This window comes from Mastomys coucha, unplaced genomic scaffold (assembly GCF_008632895.1).
Source record: "Mastomys coucha isolate ucsf_1 unplaced genomic scaffold, UCSF_Mcou_1 pScaffold3, whole genome shotgun sequence".
Lineage (NCBI taxonomy): Eukaryota > Metazoa > Chordata > Mammalia > Rodentia > Muridae > Mastomys > Mastomys coucha.
Window position 1 is genome coordinate 6,120,959 of NW_022196909.1, and position 19,725 is coordinate 6,140,683.

At 43.3% G+C, this 19,725-nt stretch overlaps 1 protein-coding gene across 1 annotated transcript in view; it reads right to left on the reverse strand.

Annotated features, from left to right (window-relative positions):
- The window catches only part of Slc16a10 (solute carrier family 16 member 10), a 106,830-nt gene that overhangs the window by 33,031 nt on the left and 54,074 nt on the right, over positions 1-19,725 (reverse strand). Inside the window, exons 2-3 of the mRNA XM_031346651.1 lie at positions 6,144-6,288; positions 1,619-2,072 (exon numbers count right to left, since the gene is read on the reverse strand). Coding sequence (XP_031202511.1) covers positions 1,619-2,072; positions 6,144-6,288 — 599 coding nt within the window. The remainder of the gene's footprint in view (positions 1-1,618; positions 2,073-6,143; positions 6,289-19,725) is intronic.

The window sequence follows — 19,725 nt, forward strand, 5'->3', positions numbered from 1 at the left end:
AGCCTAGCTGCTTCTTAGCATCCTAGCTTGTCCTCAACAGGGAATTCAGAGAGTAAAATTATTCTTAAATTCAGACATGTTCCCTGTCTCCTATGACACCTTGGCTCAGTTCCTTTCTGCACTGTGCGCAGGAGCCCACTAAGGAGGCATGGTGCAGTTATTAGCTGACTCTCTAGGCCTCGGAACTTAGTGAGCCACTGCTACTTTCACCAACAATTTTAACTGAAGAAAAATTGCAGCTACCCCAAAGTAGACTATCAGGTTTAAACAGAAACAAGCAAACAAACAACCCACACAGGTACACACACGTAGTTAGTACATACACAAAAGAAAAACTGAAGCAAATGCCATTTTTATTCATTATTGAACTGTATTTATTTTCCACCACAAAGAGTAAAGAAAAAAAGGAAGAGGAGGAGAAGGAGGAGGAGGAGGAGGACCACAAGGAGGAGGAGGAGGACCACAAGGAGGAGGAGGAGGACCACAAGGAGAAGGAGGAGGATCACAAGAAGAAGGAGGAGGAGGAGGATCACAAGAAGAAGGAGGAGGAGGAGGATCACAAGGAGAAGGAGGTGGAGGAGGACCACAAGGAGAAGGAGGTGGAGGAGGAAGAGAAAGAAGACAATGCCTTTGAGTACATTTTGCCTAGGGCAAATCCCTTAATACTGCTTATTCAGTATAAAGAGGCTGAATGTTGACATTGAAGAAAACAATAGAAACAGCTTGAACACTTGAAATTCTAATTTCCCATAAAACCTTAAGGCTCTTCTCTCATTTAAATCTTCCCTGTCATTTCTCAAATATTTCTCAGATGAGAATTCTTGTTTTCCCAGGAGTATCTCACAAATAGATACAATGTTTCTTTGTTAGTCACTGTCCTTTTGTTAAATACTTAATTTCTACATCCATCTGGTTCAAAATTATTAATATTAACAAGGTCATTACACTCAATTTATCCCTGAACGAGATCAGCAAGCTCCTTCCGGAAGTGATCTATCAGATCTTTTTATTACATTTATTTGCTGGGGGGTGGAGAAAGGGGCTCCCGGTTTCGGCATTGAAGATTGGAGGATGACCTTCAGGAGTTGGTTTTCTCCTCCCTCTGTGAGTGTTCCAGACATCAAACTCAGGCTGTCAGGCTTGGCAGCAAACACCTTCCTCCATTAAGACATCTCACCCACTGGGCAGTGGTGGTGCATGCCTTTAATCCCAGCACTTGGGAGGCAGAGGCAGGTGGATTTCTGAGTTCAAGGCCAGCCTGGTCTACAGAGTGAGTTCCAGGACAGCCCGGGTTACTCAGAGAAACCCTGTCTCGAAATAACAAACAAACAAACAAAGACATCTTACCCATTTCACATATCTTACCTTGATATAATTCATTCCAAGATTTTAGTTGCCCTTTTAAAAACTGCATTTGTTTGGGATTTTAAAAATGCTGAAGCATATCATTGGACCCTTTGTTAGATCGCCTGATGGGGGAACGGTTCTTGTTTGAAAGACCTTTCATTCCCAGAGTCTGGGGGCAGACTTCGATCTGACATGTCTTGCTCATCTAGCTAGATCTCCCTGTGTGACCTGATTATATTTATTACAAACAGAGCCAAAGATCCATACTTACCAAGTGAACATAAGGCACAAAGTATCCAAAAAGGGCAAGTGGTATCCCAGCAGCCCACACTGCATAGGCTGTCTCCTTGAAGAGGGCAAAGTTGAAGATTTTTTTTGGAGGGCTGAACTTTCTCCTGGAAAAGGAGGCGCTCCTGCTGCCCCCGCTCTCTTTCTCTTTGGTGCTGGGAACAAGAGGTCGGTAGGTAAAACCAGCCAGAAAGAGAACAAACATGAAGACGCAGAGGACTCGCAGGGTGTTAAAGAAGTCCACACTTTTGACCAGGTTCCCTAACAGCAAAGGGAGCAGGATTGTGAAGACGCTGCTGCCGGCTGTGACGATGCCGTTGACTAGTCCAAGGCGCTTCTTGAAGTAGTGTCCCAAAATGACCAGTGACGGCTGGTAGGCAAAGGAGCAGCCGCAGGCAAATATGATTCCATAGGTGAAGTACAGGGGCTCGATGGAGCTGCACAATGAGAGACGGAACAGAGCTTTAATCTTTTCTTAATGGTGCTTAGTAAAAGAAAACCTCATACAGGGGCTGAAGAGATAGCTCAGCAGTTAAGAGCATCTGCTGCTCTAGCAGAGGACCTGGACCCAGTTTGTGATCACCATAACACCATCACAGAGGCATCAAAGATTGCCTCTTCTGGCCTGTGTGGACACTAGCCATGCATAGGGTGCATAGACATATCTACAATTAAACACTCATACACATAAAATAAAGAACAAATCTTAAAAGGAGTTCCTTTAGCAAAAACAGATCTTGTCAATGTTTTCTGAACATAAAAAACAAAAATGGAGAAAGGCTTAATAAATCAAGAATACAGCAGTAAAATATTTTCATTTAATCTGAATGTCTGAAAAATGACCATTAAGGTCATCAGTTCCTTGTTTCCTGTTCCCTCCCAAGGATTTCTGCTGAACCATATACAGCATTGAGTAAGCACTGTGCTCTGCACAGCTCAGACAAAAAGCTGCCAGGAATGGGCAATAAAATCTTGTCCAATAATACTTTTCAATTACATTTCAACTATGCAAACTCATTATTTCTATGGCACTTCCCAGGTGCTTACTAAGCAATATAGCCAGGAAAACACTATGTGTGGTACTGTCTCCACAGCACTCTGTCAAGAACATTTGCATGAAGAGCAGCTGGACTCACTCCCACCCACACTGTCCCGGGGCTGTCAACCAACCTTCGCCCTGTATTGCGTTGTTCCCAGCATTGTGCAAGATAACAAGAAATCATATTCTGATTGCACTAAGACTAAATTAAGTGTGCTCAGCAGTGATTTCAGTCTGCAAACTTTTAAAGTAAGTTCTTATGTCTCAAAAGAATAATAAAGGATATAAACAATTTTAATTTAATCAAATAACTACATCTCCTAGGACAGTGAAGGGGTACATGCTTTGAAAAAATTTAGGTAAGGACTAAAGGAAAACAAGTGAAAATTTGTCATCTTTTCTTTTTTTTTTTGCAAAGTCAATTCAAAAGGCTACCTATCAGTAGTAAAACCAACTAAGAAAGATAAAGCTGGTTAATAATTAAATTTTGGAGAATAATGCTCACCTACCAGTATACTGAGGTAGCAGCCGGACTCAGATCTGAGGACTCAGATCTAAGGCACGCTGGCCATCCTCTGAGAGGCCTCCCCTCAACCAGCTCACACGCAGCTCTGCCTTTAAGAGTTACTTTAGACCTTCCCAGATGAATCTCACTTGGCTCTGATGACTATTGACCAAATCTCTACTCTTGACTCAACAGACACAATAAACAGAAACTTGCTTGAAAAGTGTTTGTGGCTTCAAGTTAATCATGGTCTGCTTAACAAAATACTTCTATCTCCAGCCCCAGCAAGAACTGTCCAGAACAAATAATGCTTCACTTTAAAAATATATTTTAATGATTACTATTTTATTTATGTGTATGGATGCTTTGCCTGCATGTACATCAGTCCTCTGTGTGTGTGCCTGATACTTATAGAGGTCAGAAGAGTGCATTGGATTCCCCTGGGATTGGATTATCGATGGCTGTGAGCCACTCTGTGGCTGCTGGAAGACAAACCCAGGTCCTCGGCAAGAACAGCCAATGCTCTCAATCACCGAGGTGTCTCTCCGGCCCCCGCTTCATTTTTTTTGGTTGGAGGGGGATGTTGTCTGTTTTGTTTTTAGACAAAATCTCTCACTGTATGGCAGACATTAGCCCCGAGTTCCCAATGCTTCATTCTGTATGAAATTTTCCACGTAAGCAGTTTTCCAAAATAATTGCAAGTTCCTGAATTCTCAAAAATTCAAAACAATTTTAAAGAAAAGTTAAAATCTATTGTACATTTCTCTGCCTCCCTCAAAATATATATTAGAAACAGTATTGATAACATCATTATCACAAACATCAAGTGCTGTAGGAACTCCACAATATGGAGGTGAGAAAACCAGACCTGTATGTTCATATAGCAGAAGCATTTTGGAGCATGAGTTGAAATCTCATGCACTTACTGTGATTGGCCTCGCACCTTCCTGTGTACCTTTGTGTCACTGTTCTCCTAGAACCTCTGTCACTCATGTCTGTCCTCAGGACAGACAGCTGCTTTCAGTGGCTGAGGGTACACATCTAACTGCAGTAAGTCAGTAATATTACAAGGATTCAGAGCAAGGACACTGGGGGACCCTAGAAGGCAGAAGCAGAATCACAGGAGAAGTGGACCTGCCACCGTATGCTGGTAGCTTACACCAGCTTTCTCTGTGAATCTCTGGGATGGTCCAACAGCCTTTCACTATGAGGTTAAACAACGGAACTGAGTCATGTGAAGATATTACATATATCAAGGTCAGTGTGGTCTCTGGAAATGCTTCTCCTGGGCTTTAAGGTATGGAGAAGGAGAGGCACATGCTGGTTACATCCAGCTGGAGAGCAGGCTCTGAGCCTCTCCTCCTAGCAGTCCTCTCCTCCGAGTCAGGCTCTGAGCCTCTCCTCCTAGCAGTCCTCTCCTCCGAGTCGGGCTCTGAGCCTCTCCTCCTAGCAGTCCTCTCCTCCGAGTCAGGCTCTGAGCCTCTCCTCCTAGCAGTCCTCTCCTCCGAGTCAGGCTCTGAGCCTCTCTCCTAGCAGTCCTCTCCTAGGCTCTGAGCCTCTCCTCCTAGCAGTCCTCTCCTAGGCTCTGAGCCTCTCCTCCTAGCAGTCCTCTCCTCCGAGTCGGGCTCTGAGCCTCTCCTCCTAGCAGTCCTCTCCTCCGAGTCGGGCTCTGAGCCTCTCTCCTAGCAGTCCTCTCCTCCGAGTCAGGCTCTGAGCCTCTCTCCTAGCAGTCCTCTCCTAGGCTCTGAGCTTTCCACCTACTAGTCCTCTCATGTCCTCAGTGTGTGGCAAAGCCACAGGTTCAGGACATCGATACCCGCAGAATCTCAAACAAACTTTTCTTTTTAAACAAGAAGTTTAGAAGCCATCAGAAAGGCTCTTTAAAGATGAAAACTGTATGCTACTAAGAAGTATAATTTGAAGGAACCTGAGTAAAATTTGAAGGGAAAAGTATAAAAGCTAACTGCTTGCTTAGACTGAGGAAGAACTGACATGTAGTGAGTGACATGGGAAGCTAAGGATGCCATTGAATAAATAAGAAGAAACTTAGAAAGCAGAGCCATTCTACAAGCTGGATCCCTTCTGACTGCCACCCAGGACTGCATCATGGTTTTCAAGTAAGGAACATAAGGGTAGGCAGGGGAGAGGCGAGACGAGCCCCCAGCTGGAGGATGGTCTTTAGGCCTCCAGCTACAACCAGTGTGGCAGAGTACACCAGTGTTCCTCTAACTGAAGTTCTCAGACCCACAATGAGAACTGAGGACAAGAGTTCTGAACACCACAGCACGTCTGTTGGCATTAGTGTCTTTGGAAGTCCGTATCTTTTTTTCTAATAGATGTAGTTTATGACATTAAGTTTTCAAGAATATTTAACCACTTCAGTTTGCCATGATATTAAAATGTTTTAATATTTTTAAATTTTTTTTTTATTTTCTTAAACCATAGACTAGAATTCTCTATCTGGGCTGGCACTGATTTAAAAGACCTTATTCTCTTAATCCCAACACTTGGGAGGCAGAGGCAGGTGGATTTCTGAGTTCGAGGCCAGCCTGGTCTACAGAGTGAGTTCCAGGACAGCCAAGGCTATACAGAGAAACCCTGTCTCAAAAAAAACAACAACAAAAAAAGACCCTATCCTCATCAATAAAACAATTTTCCTATCAAGCTTATTACTTTAAATGGCAGTGACTTTAAACTGAAGCCATAACTTTAGATAACTCACTAGTTTCCTTTATGGGTTTATGCAAATAAATTAAGACAAATGGAAACGAATTTTTCTTGGTTCCTGTGATCTAAATTGGCCCCTGCAGGCACATGTATTTAAATATTTAGCCTCTGGCATGCTGCTATGCATGACACTTCTGATCTATGAAATGAAAGATTTCAAGGGGATTCTCCTTGTAAACAGTGAAGCTTTAACCTGGAAGGTTCAAGAACAATGTGAAGGGGCAGCCACATCCTTACCTTACGAAAGAACTGGACATGAGTCCAATGAATCCCACAGCTGCACCCACGACAGCTGTCCTCCGGCAACCAAAGATGTCTGTGAAGACGCTCACTATGGGGCAGCAGAAGAAGATCATGCCCATGGACAGCGAGCCTACCCACGCTGGAGAAGAGGGGAGAGCATCACAAGGTTACAAGGTTGCAAACTGTCTTTAGAAGGTGGCTAAACCACTTCAAAGAAGACCACTGGCGCATGCGGACAGGCAGAGGAGAGGTGGGGCACAGGAAGTCATCAGCAAGCCTCAACACCTGCTGAACCTGGTCAGTAGTGATCCACACAGCAACTGCATGTCATTGAATTCTTGAAAAGTTTGTGCATTTAAAGTAACTAAACACTCTTCTATGACTCTGTCTAATTGATATCTGTAGTCTTAAGCAATTTATAATCTATGAGACAAATTTCATAAAAGTTGAACAAGTGGAGCACACCTATGGTCCCAGCACCGTGGAAGCTAAGGCTAAGACAGAAGAAAAATGAGATTGAGTCAGCTTGGATGGCATAGTAAGATCCTGAAAACACACACACACACACACACACACACACACACATACATGCAGGCATGCATACACGCAATATGCTCAGTTTAGAAATTTATGCCAGAGAGGTCAAAATGCAAAGAAATGAGCAGTGAAATCAGGACAGCGACTATAACTTTTTGTTTTAGGATGTTTCTGTAATCCTGGCTCTCACTCTGTAGCCTCCCACTGGCCTAGAACTGATGATGTTGCCTTAACTGGCCTCAGACTCACCCCAGTTCTCCTGTCTCAACTAGCCCTCCAGCTTCCTAGAAATAGAGGTGTGAGCCACCCCGTCTCCTGTGACTGGAACAGGAGATAAGGAGTGAGCATTGGGCCACCACTGCCTTAGGGCTCTGGTTCGCTTCGTTTGGCTTTTTTGTTTGGCTGGGTTTTGTCCTTAAAAAATTGACTTATACATAGTATATTTCTGCTTATACATAATATTATTTCTGACCTGGACAATAACTTCAGGATATTTACTTTATCATTATTTATAAAACTACAATGTTTTATTTTCTTCTCTGCAAGTATGTTATTTTCCACAACTTAAAAAAATAAGGTAGTAGGAATCAAAAGTCATAGTTTCTGATTCTATAAAAATTTAAAGCCGGGCAGTGGTAGCACACACCTTTAATCCCAGCACTTGGAAGGCAGAGGCAGGTGGATTTCTGAGTTCAAGGCCAGCCTGGTCTACAGAGTGAGTTCCAGGACATCCAAGGCTACACAGAGAAACCCTGTCTTGAAAAACAAAAACAAACAAACAAACAAAAATTTTAAAAAAGTAGGAAGCATAGGATATAAATAATGATAGCAGTCAAATAAAAATGATCAAGCCTAGAAGTTCTTCCCAAAGCAAAGCAGTATTATAAGTAAGCTAATAGGGCCTATATACATGAGGGTGCACAACACACCCAGAATAAAACTGTCACTTCCCTTCTGAGCTTTTGTCTTGGAAATGATTAATCACACACCTCCTCAGGACTACTGAGGGTTGGGGAGAGTGTCTGTGAACCTCAGTGCTGGGCACCACACATCCTAACGGAAAGCCCTGACAAACGTGAGAAGGTAATGTCTAATGTCTAAGTGAAGATGCCCAAACGGATACCTTTAGGAACTTTTTGCTTTCTTGTACCTTAAGTTATTCCTTTTGGGGTTTGGGGCTTTTTGTTTGTTTCTGTTTTCCAAGACAGGGTCTTGGCTGACATGGTCCTGGAATTCACTCTGTAGACCAGGCTGGCCTCCAACTCAAGAAATCTGCCTGCCTCTGCCTCCCAAGTGCTGGGATTAAAGGTGTGCACCACCACTGCCTGGCTAGGTTGTTCTTAAATTATATGATCTTCTTAAATAGCCACGATTCTAATGTTCCTCCTTTATCAGAAAGAAGAAGACTGTCATCTTAAAACTCTTTTGGGTGCTGGGACCAAACTCAGTCCCTACAAGAGCACCCGTGACCTTAACCACAAAGCATCTCTCCAGCCAGCTGCTTTATTTTTGCTGCACCAACATCAGCACTATGATGAAGAGAACATGTCCAGAGGATGCAACACAGTTCTAAACTAAGCAAACAGGAGACTACATGATGCTCTGCCAGACTGTCAGGGAAAATGGTCCACCCAAACCTGAGCTTAAACCAAGAAAAGCGTCCATCTGCAAAGAAGAAACCTAGAGCAAACATTAGCACAGGCTCTGGGGGAGGGACTAGCAAACTGGAAAGAAGGCATTGGCCTTGTCTACAGAGGCTGAGTGTGAAGCTGAAGAGACGAAAACTCAGTCTGCAGACAACTCAGGAGGGTGAGCCATGTGAAGAGTTTGGGTGATTTTATGTACTTCTTGGGAAAACTTCTCAAAGCTATTTTTATTAAGTAGTTTGTGAGTGCTAATTTTTAGTACTTTACTAATTGGATTAACCCCTCCACACACACACACACACACACACACACACACACACACACACACACAAAGAGAGAGAGAGACAGACAGACAGACAGACAGACAGACAGACAGACAGACTTTTTTGGAAGTTTCCATCATCTGAAAGTAAAGTAAATGTTGGAAGATGTACATAAAGCTAATTCAGCACCCCATACATTTGCTTTAAATTTTGAGTTTTGTACATGATTTTAAAGTATACAGTTGAATTTTTCAGTTTTTCTAGAGCAAATATTTGTGGTTGTATGTGATTTTAATGAAGCCTGGATAATCGTGGCCATCTACTAAGTATTTGTGGTTTAGAATAAAAAAGGTTTCTGCTAGGCATGGTAGCTCACTTGGGTGGTTGAAGTACGAGGACTGCTGTGAGTGTCCATCCAGCCTGAGCTACAAAGATGTTGTCTTAAAAATAAATCATTCATAATAATAGTGTAATCACATTCAAAAAAATCTTAGTAATCTATGCTTAAAATGCAGTTTACTGGGCTGGGTGTGGTGGTGCTAGCCTTTGACTCCAGCACTCAGGAGGCTGAAGCAGGAAGATCTCTATGAGTTTGATCTACATAGTGACTTCCAGGACAGTCAGGGCTACAAAGTGAGACAATGTCTCAAAAATAAACACAACAAACAACAACAAAAAGAGAGAATACACTATCAAGACCCAGCAGAATAGAACCATTCTTAGATAAAGGCACTTTTACAGTCAAGGCACTAACATCGAATAGTAACCCACATCATGAAATCTAAGAGCTTATGTGTCTTAGTCATGGTTTCTATTCCTGCACAAACATCATGACCAAGAAGCAAGTTGGGGGCGGGGGAGGGTTTATTCTTCCACATTGCTGTTCATCACCAAAGGAAGTCAGGACTGGAACTCAAGCAGGTCAGGAAGCAGGCAGGAGCTGATGCAGAGGCCATGGAGGGATGTTCCTTACTGGCTTGCTTCCCCTGGCTTGCTCAGCCTGCTTTCTTATAGAACCCAAGACTTCCAGTCCAGGGATGGCAACACCCACAAGGGGTCCTCCCTCTTTGATCACTAATTGAGAAAATGCCTTACAGCTGGATCTCATGGAGTCACTTCCTCAACTGAACCTCCTTTCTCTGTGATAACTCCAGCCTGTGTCAAGTTGACACACAAAACCAGCCAGTACATTATGTTAGTTACATGCAATGTTCATGAGTCAGAATACACTTTGCCCAAGAAAACAAAATAAAGACATCACTGCCACAACTTGCCAAAGTCTTTGACGAGTGTGGATTTTTGGTAAAACTATTCATGGTTTTATCTTTTCTAAAAAATATATTATCTTTCACAAGAAAAAAAAATCTTGAAAATTAGAAATCACATCTTTTTTGTCATTCTGTAAGCATACAAAAGAAAGCCAAAACCTGAGAGATAAGTATTAAGTAGTCATAATAATCATCAATCATAATTTTATGCTAAAAAATGAGTGATCTCATAGGACATTAAGTCTATGCCAAACATGAAAACTTACAGGCTTGCAAGTTTATTAAATAGCACCAACAGAAAGATACAATCATGTAGTTTCCTGATTATCCCCTTAAATTTACCTGTGGGGGAAGCAGTTTCCTCTGTCACTAGATGAGCACTCTGCAGACTTTTGTGGGCTTTTTTATTCATGGAGTGGCCTGCAGCCACCCCAGCTAGCAAGCCAGCCTTCATTCAGGACCCAGGGATAAAAGGAAAGACTTGGAATCAGCCGTTCCCATCTCTCACCATCCCTAGCTGCCCCTTCTCTCTAAGGTGGGTGTGGGAGAAATGAGGCCAGGGAAGGAAGGCAAGGACACTGCCAACAGAGAGGATGCTGATTGGAGCTGGCTTTTCCTCAGATGCATTTCTGTGCGTTCTTCAGAGTCCTTTTGGCTAGAGCTCTACCGATAGCTTTCTGGCTGTCATTCACAAGGCTGTTTGAGCGGCCCTGCCCCTCCAGGCAGTCTATGTTGGCAGAAGTCAGAACAGCTGTGGGGCAACCTCTCACCTACTCAGTCTCCTCTGTAGGAAGCACAGACACACACACAAATCCTTGCAAATCCCAACCCGGCCACCTCCTGAACAGCTCCTGCTGTGGGAGCTGCTGGCCAGCAATAGCTCTTTCCTTACTGGATATTTTAATTTATTGATTTTAATGTGTGCAGGCATTTTGCCTGCATGTATGTTTGTGCATCCTGTGCATGCAGTGCTGGAGGAAGCCAGAAGCAGGACACCCCAAGACTGGAGGAAGAGCAGCCAGTCCTTAAGCACGGAGCCCTCTCTCCAGCCCCTCCTTGGTGAGGTTTCCTGGAGCAGCGTCAGGTCTCGGTGCTCCCCAGTGGGTGGAGATGCTCCAGGGACTCTACTAGACACAAGTGTACGAGCATATGCTCCACAGCGCCTTCCTACATAGGAGGACGAGACCACAGCAGAGTGTTCTGAAGAAACCTCAAGAAATAATCCTTCTAGCAAGACTCCTCCTAGGAGTTTTAGAGTTTCCTGTATTATTTTAAAGCATCACACCAACCCTTGAGAACCTATCAAATCCAAGAGTCACGTCTGAGCTCACTCGAGTACCTTAGTGTCTCTGCTGAAATTTCATTAGAACATTCTGTTAATTGGCAATTGAAGTTAGGGTAATCTAATCAAATTTAAGAACAATGATATTTTTGAATGAATAACTATTTGCTACTGGAAACTCACAAGATGTCTATTTCCTGTAAAGTTTCAACATATTAAAGAATTCAAGGGCTGGAGAGATGGCTCAGCGGTTAAGAGCACTGACTGCTCTTCCGAAGGTCTTGAGTTCAAATCCCAGCAACCACGTGGTGGCTCACAACCATCCATAATGAGACCTAGCGCCCTTTTCAGGAATGTCTGAAGACAGCTACAGTGTACTTACATATAATAAATAAATAAATAAATAAATAAATAAATAAATAATTTTTAAAAAAAAAAGAAGAATTCAAGCACTCGGACTCAGTTTCAACTCAGTTGGTAAAGTAGCTATCAGCGGAGGGAGCACGTGGAGAGATCCTCTCTGGATCTGCCATTTTGTTGACTTTGTAGTGTTAGGTCTCTTATCTTCCTCACATTCTGTATTATTCTGCTGTAGTTTATTCTTTCCTGTGGCTTCATGGATGGATCTGTTTTTCTCTTTAGCCTGAAGGATTCTTCAAGTATTTTCTATAGAGCTGGCTCTGAAGTCATAAGTTCTTTTAGTCTATTTTTGTCATGAAAAGTTTTTACTTCCCCTTCAGTTATTACAGAAAAGCTTTGCTGGGTTTAGTATTCTGGGTTGGCAGTTGTTATCTTTCAGAATTTGTAATACATTATTCCAAGCCCTTCTAGCTTTTACAGGTTCTGTTCTAAAACCTGGCTCGTTCTGATGAGCCTGCCTTTTAAACAGTATTTCTCTCCTACCACTTTCAACCTAACTTCTCTGTTCTGTATAGTCGGGATTTTACTGTAACACTGGGCGTGTCTGTTTGGTGCCCTAATTCCCTCCAGTATGTTTTCCTATCTCCAGGAAATTTTCTGGTTTGCTCCTTCTGAAAATGTTTCCTCTGCCTTTAGCATGAGCTCTGGTCGCTCCTGGGCTGTGTGTATCTTGCAGTTCCTACTGGTTCCAACTTACTCTTCATTTATGTTGAGCTGTTTCTGTCCCTCACCTTCTTTGCAAGCTCAAATAGTCTCTCCTCTCCTTGATCCACCCTATTGCTGAGACTTTCCAAGAATTTCTTGGACTTACTACATATATTATTTTATTTTCAGCCCTTCAGATTGGATCCATAAATATTTGAATCTCTCTTATAACATCCATCACCTTCAATGTAGATGAATACAAAATAATTATATTCAGCAAAAGAAAGCAGAGCAAAGAAGCATTCAAACCATTGTCCCACTTACACAAAACTGATAAATATGGATTAACCTGCAGTGATGGAAAACATCAGCGGGCATCTGGCTGGGTCAGTGGGTATAGGGACGGAAGGGACTGTGAGAGGGCCGAGGACACAGTGCACTCAATATATTTATTACCTCGAGCCTGGTACAGGCTCACACACAATAAAATTGTATTTATAAAGTAGCAACTTAGGGACTAGAGAGAGGACTCAGAGGCTGAGAGCATCAGCCACCCTTCCAGAGGACCCAGGTGTAATTCCAGCATTCACACGGCCGCACAAGTAACTGCAATGTCAGTTCCTGATGCTGACACATGATGCATGCACATGTATATTTTAATTCTATCTCAATACTGCTGATCTTAAAAAAGAGTAAACTTACATGAAAGATTAGCCAAAACCAGAACAAATATGTTTATTTCCTTGAATCTGGTAGTGGCTATATCAATATCTATATATCTACATATATGGATTTAATATAAAAAAGATAATAAACACAAAATGAAAACTGACAGAACTCAAGTATACAAACCCACAATCACCATAGACTTTTTGTATGTTTCTCTCACTAACCTAGACCCTTAATAAATGAGGTTTGCCTCATTTATTAACCTTATTACTGTTTAAAGTAGCAAGAAAACTCCCTCAGCTTGCTTCCAAAGGGCAGTGTGCCAAGTCAGAATTAGGTTCCCATTACAGGACACCGAGCTCACACTGCCCACGGCATTCTAGTAGACATGGAGCCAGTGCAGTTCAACAACACAATACTCATCACATGGGGCTGAAATCTGGCAGTGCAATCAGAAACTCTACGGAGAGGCTCATGCTTCGTGTCACTCCTGTGCTCAAGTCTCTTCTTCAGGCATATCAATCATTTTATGTATTTTATCTCTTTAAAAAATGTCCCACTGAATATAATAATATTTAAAGGTGTCTTTTAAGGGACGGAGTGGTGGCTCTGCAGTTAAGAGTACTCGCTGCTCTTGCCAAGAGCCTAAATTTAGTTCCCAGCAACCACACTGGGCAGCTCACAATCACCTATAATTTCATGTCCAGGGCATCCAATGCCTTCTGGCCTCTTCAGTCATTACCCACATGTAATGTGGAACAATCCAGGAAAATGGGCACACACACATACACAATAAAAACCTTACTTTGAGCCTGGCGGAGGCCATGCACGCAGGCCTTACCTCCCTGGGCTCTCAGAGAGCTCCTGCGAGAGCTCTTGGTGCTGCTACTGCCGCTGCTCTCACTTACTGCCGCTGCTCTCACGACAGGCAGCTCCTGACGTTCTACTGTTACCTCGTCCAAGTCCATTCAGTACTCAGTGCTTCTATAAGCGACTCTCGCCTGCAGGCAGATCCCCTGCTTCCTAGCACATTTGTTCTCACTGCTTTATAATAACTACACAGCTAGAATGGCTGATGCCAAGGGCTGTTTCCACCTGATTTGAACATCATCTTCCATATCTTATTTTTGATTGTTTTGTGTCATTTCTAATGGCTGAAAACCATATCAAATTCCTATGTAATGAGGTAAAATAGTCTTATTATTATAGATCTTTAGTTTTTGACAGAGTAACCGGATTGGTTGCCTTACAGTGAGTGTAAAAGCATCATTTCTTCAGAAGACAGTATTTTAAGTTCTCAACTGTCAAGGAAACCTGCTCCCCACATTCATCCTCATGCCCCTCCTCTTCCTGTGGTAAATGTTTCCCTCTTAACTGCAGGAGCCACTGCCGTGAGCATCTAAATCAAGAATGAAAGCCATAAATAATAACAATCGGGATACTGAGAGATCCTCGGAGCACACATCTCTGTCTTTGTAAGGAGGATGAAAACCAACACTTAGTGGACTCCTGCCATATGGTAGACATTGTGGGAGCACTGAAGTGGATACTTAAGGGATCTTTCGAGACTCAGTTGTGTTAGATGGTGTTTTGCTGGGGCAAACACGTGAAGAAGTATTTTCCTGAAGTGAACACAGGTGAGAGACTAAGGCAGACTCATGAAGCGATGTTTCACTGAAGCAGACACAGGAGAAAGGATGTGCTGCTAGAGCAAACACATGAAAGGACACATGATGGATTCTTTGCTAATAACATGCATGTATTGGTCTGCCTTACATTGCAGAGTTGAGCCATTTGTCAGGATTCCATGGACTTGGGCATCGGATGCATATGCTGAGGCAAGGCACGTGGAGGACACCTGAGAGCTGGAGGGTATAAATAGGACTCCATGGAGTGACAGAGACAGAGCTTGGCTTGCTGGTACAGCTAGCTGTGCAATGCATGTGGGTCTCGCGTCTTCCCTGGCCTTTTGCTTCCCTGAGTGAGGCACAGCTGAGAACTTCTCCTAGTGTTCCTGTTGGTCCCTCCTGTTGACTCCAGCGGAGGCTGAGGCCTGGCTGTCTCTGCTAGGTCATGTCACTACTGTTGCTTAACTAGCCTCTACTGAACTGGACTGCTGGACTGCCGCTGCTAACCTGTAATCTGAACTGCAGATTTCCAGACAACACAGATGTGAGTTGCTCCAAGGAACCTTTCTTTCTTTTTTTTTTTTTTTTTGGTTTTTCGAGACAGGGTTTCTCTGTGTAGCCCTGGCTGCCCTCTAACTCAGAGATCCGCCTGCCTCTGCCTCCCAAGTGCTGGGATTAAAGGCATGTGCCACCACCGGAAACCTCTCTAAACAGGTTCACTTACCCCATGTCCTTTCCTTCCCACTACCTCTGGTGGGTGGTGGGCTACAAGGGAGGTTAAAGCGTTTAAGAACCATCATTAAAAAAAGGTTTGAAAAACTTAAAGTTCCAGAGCACTCCACTCCCTCTTCAACAGCCACAGGGGAAGTAGCCACTGCTTGGTGATTAAGCGCCTTGCTAAGCATGCTCGACAGTGGAAGTGGGGGCCACTAGATTTACCACTACGACTGCCTGGCCCAGCCCAGCTCTGTGCCTTCCATCACTCCTTACAAACAACTGCTGCTTTTATAGCTCCTAGTCAGCACGCCTAAGCTGGCAGCCGTAAAGTAGGATAAATAAATATACACAGAATCCTTTTAATATACTTCTTTAGTCTTTGAAATTATAGCAGAATTGATGATTGATAGTGGGAAAGTGGTTAACAGGGAAAGTTGTGAACTAACTTTTTACATATGGTATTGAAAAATATTCTCCAAAACAGTGAAGAAATACTCCATTATTCTTCACATAAATGTCAATTTTTTTGTACAGCTTTAAGAAGCTAAGACATATTTTAAATTCTCAAACATCAAGATAAACAGCTTCTGCTCAACAAGATGGCTCAGTATCCACTTGAGTATCCTTGAGCCCCATGTCATGGGAGGAACAAACCTATCCACTTGAGTATCCTTGAGCCCCATGTCATGGGAGGAACAAACCAATGCATGCAAGTTGTCTTCTGACCTCGACACACACACCATGAATTGTGCACATAATTCATAAATAAACATAAAATCATAAGTAAATGAATATATAAATATTTTTTTAAAAGAAAAATTATTTTCTTTACATGTAGGAGAGCAAATTAGTTATTCTTTCAACTAGCTAGTTAGGACCCAACAAAGCTGCTTACAGCATCCTTCTGTGAAGGGATACATCAAACCCAGCATACTCTGGAATGTTCTACTAAACTCCCTCAGTGTTCTCCCTTCTCCAGCAGGGGGGAGGGGGGAGGGGGGACGGCGCGCTCACCGCTTGTCACTCCAAGTCTAAGTTTTTCAAATGCAACACCACCTTGAATGTATCTCTCTGCTGTTCTTCACAACCTTATGTGCACCCAAAAATATCAACCCTAACTTTTCAGTCTTTGAAAGGAAAGCTACTACTGCATACCTAATGCCTCACCTCTCCACCTTTCTCAGAGAGGACTGGATCTAAATCTGTTTCCTTTGTCCACAGTGCAACAATCCTCCTTGCCTCCACAACTTGCTTTTTATGTGTAGGAACTTTTGCTCCACAAAGGTTCCTACACATAAAACTGAGAACACTCACAGCAAGACATCAGCCATTAGAAACTCTCATACGATGAAACAACCTTGAATCCATACAAGGTTTCCTTATGGTTTTCAATATAGCTTTGTTCTGAATTACAAAATAAAGTTCTGTGTACTGATGACAAACTTTTGAGTTATGTCTTCTAAAAATGCTGGGTGGTGCGGAGCTGATGGCACAAGCTGAGAGACAACAAAAGTTTCTCTCGCCAGACTTTAGCCAACACATTCATTCACTCAGCAAGTACCAAGTGTCTCTAGAGTGTGCCAGCACTTATCTAGATTTGGGAAGACCAAGGGGTAACACAGATGCCAATCTCTGCCCACAATGAGGCACCATTCTATGGAGGGACAAAAGCTAAGAACAAAGATGATAGATATTACAGTTGGCAAAAGTCAGACCCCAACTGGGCGGTGGTGGCACACGCCTTTAGTCCCAGCACTTAGGAGGCAGAGGCAGGTGGATTTCAGCACTTAGGAGACAGAGACAGGTGGATTTCTGAGTTCGAGGCCAGCCTGGTCTACAGAGTGAGTTCCAGGACAGCCAGGGCTATACAGAGAAACCCTGTCTCGAAAAACAAAAACAAAACAAACAAACAAAAAAGTCAGACCCCAAACCCCACTATAAACAGAAGACTGAAACTGATTTTAAAAAGCCTGAAAAATTAGAGCATTCCATTTAGAATTCAGTAAGTTCAGTGGGTAGTTATAAATGGGAAGGGAATAGACAGTGTTGGTCGGACAAGAAACATCTGGGCCACAGACTCTGCTGGGCACCAGGGTCCTGAGTACTTGGGTCATGCATCTTTATTCAACAAAACCAGACAAGAAGGGAGCAGCAAACAGTGTGACAACTGTGACACCATGGCACCTCTTAGCAAGGGTATGCAGCCTTGACGTGGGAATATGGGAGAAGCCATCAGACACTTTCTCGGGCACAAGGGTTCTCGGACAAAGAACAGAGGAAAAGGAGGCAGGAGCACGCAATGTAAAGGGTACAGTGTGTGCAAAATGAATGCCTGCAAGTATTTCCATAAAGATGTGGTCAGAACCCCAGCAAAGTTGTGCCCGGTTAGCCTGGCGATGACGCGGTCGAGTCGTGTTTTAGAAACTTCACTCTGGAAAACTGGGATGAAAGCAGAAAACCACATCCGCATAAATGACAATGAAGCAGTAAGTCAGCAAGAGGGTGGGCATGAGGGGTGGAAGAAGAAACAGAAAAATAAACACCGTGACAATCAAGGGTCTGGAAAAGTGACAAGCTCAGTGAGAGGCAGGGTCTAAGGATAAAGGAGAAAACAGATCCAGGAGCGAGGTAAAGGAAAGACGATGATTGATCTGAAACTGAAAGCAACCTCTCCACTACCTGAATATAAAGCAAACCCTCTCTTTATTGAGCAGAGAGCAAGTGCTAGGGACATGGTTGTGTAAGAAGAGCACTTGCCACACGAGCATGGGGACTTGAACTCAAATCTCCATCATCATATAAAAACTCACGGAATGGTCATGCACACGTGTAACCCCAGCAAGATGAGCGGCAGGAGCGAGACAGGTGACAAAGTGGGACAGGAGGGCAGAGACACAAGAACCAACTAACTGGGGGCTGCAGGCCCCCAGCCTAGCCACGGGTTCAGGGAAACACTGTCTCAGGGGAATAAAGCAGAGAATGATAGGCACGGATAGATATCCTCCTCAATCTAGTTTGCATGCACCCAGAGACACACACATGCACAGAGGATACATAAATATATACATAAATAAGATCATTGTAATTCTGAGGAGACCTTTACATGGTAAAGGGCCAGAGTTGGATCCCCAGACCAATGCAAAAAATGGCATGTGTCTTTATAGTCTCAGTGCTGGGAAAGTGGAGGCCACGTGCATGCGAATCCCTGCTGTGGCCAGGAGAGGGTGTTAGGGCCTCTGGAACTGGTGGTGCAGGTAGTTGGTAGCTACCAAATGGGTGCCAGGAACTGAATCTGAGTCCTCTCCAAGAGTAATAGGTTTTCTTAACTTCAGCATCATCTCTCCAGACCTTTAAATTCTCTCTTTAAAGTTTTTTATAGCATGGAGAATGTCATGAACTGTTGTATTTTGAGTGTTTGCTGTCATTTGGCTAGGTTTGGTTTGGTCTTGGTTTCTGGAAGGGGCTGTTCTGTTTTTAATTAACTCATTTATTTAGTGTGTGTGGGTGTTTTGTCTGCATGCATGTCTGTGTATCATGTGTACATACATAGAGGCTAGGAGAGGGCATCAGATGCCCTACAGCTGGACTTAGCTGCCACGTGAGTACAAGGAATTGAACCTGTATCTTCAGAAAAAGCAGCCAGTGGTCTGAACCACCAAGCCATCTCTCCAGCCCCTTGTTTTGTTTAGTTTGAGACAAGGTCTCATTGTGTAACCCTGGCTAGCTTAGAAGTCACTATGTAAACCTAGTGGCCTTAAGCTTGTGCTGAGACCTTCAACTGTTTTGCCTTACAAATGCTGGAATTACAAATGTGGTCCCAAAACCAGAGACTTTTGAACAGATTATTTGTGGCAGAAGTCGGGTAAGCTCAAGGGGTTGCTAGGTTTCACCACTACTTGCTGGGAAGAACTCCTTTCAACAGAGCAAAGTAATGTAACAGATAATTTTCCTGAAAAAGATACCTCATGTTTATAACTTTGGGTGTTATAAAATTAAAAAGCAACATGATATGTTGTTATATTATGGGAAGCACAAATATGAGCCCACAGAAAAAATCAAAAACAACTATCCTGATATTGTACAAGTAGAGATTTATAACACAGAACCTCCCTCATCCATTGGCCTCTGACCCGGTCATGACCTTTTCCATCGGAGCCAATGCCGGAACTGTCCCCAAAGTCTCAGTGACCACTCTGGGGTAAAGGACCTAGCCTTTGGTAGAAGAAGCTGAATCCGTTTAACAAGCCCCATTGGGCTCCTGCTGTCTTTCTTAGTGGCCTGTCCTCAGGGGGTCCAAATTCTCTTCTTATCTATAATATAAACATACCAGGCATTAAGAAAGGTTTGCAGCTAAGCAGCTCACCTCTAACTCATACCAGCATCTTCCTTAAAAGAAGAGGGAGACACTGATGTCCACTGATGCTGAGGGAGACACTGATGTCCACTGATGCTAATAATGACAACTGTAATGGCTTTACAGCTTTTTTGGTGGGGGAGGAGG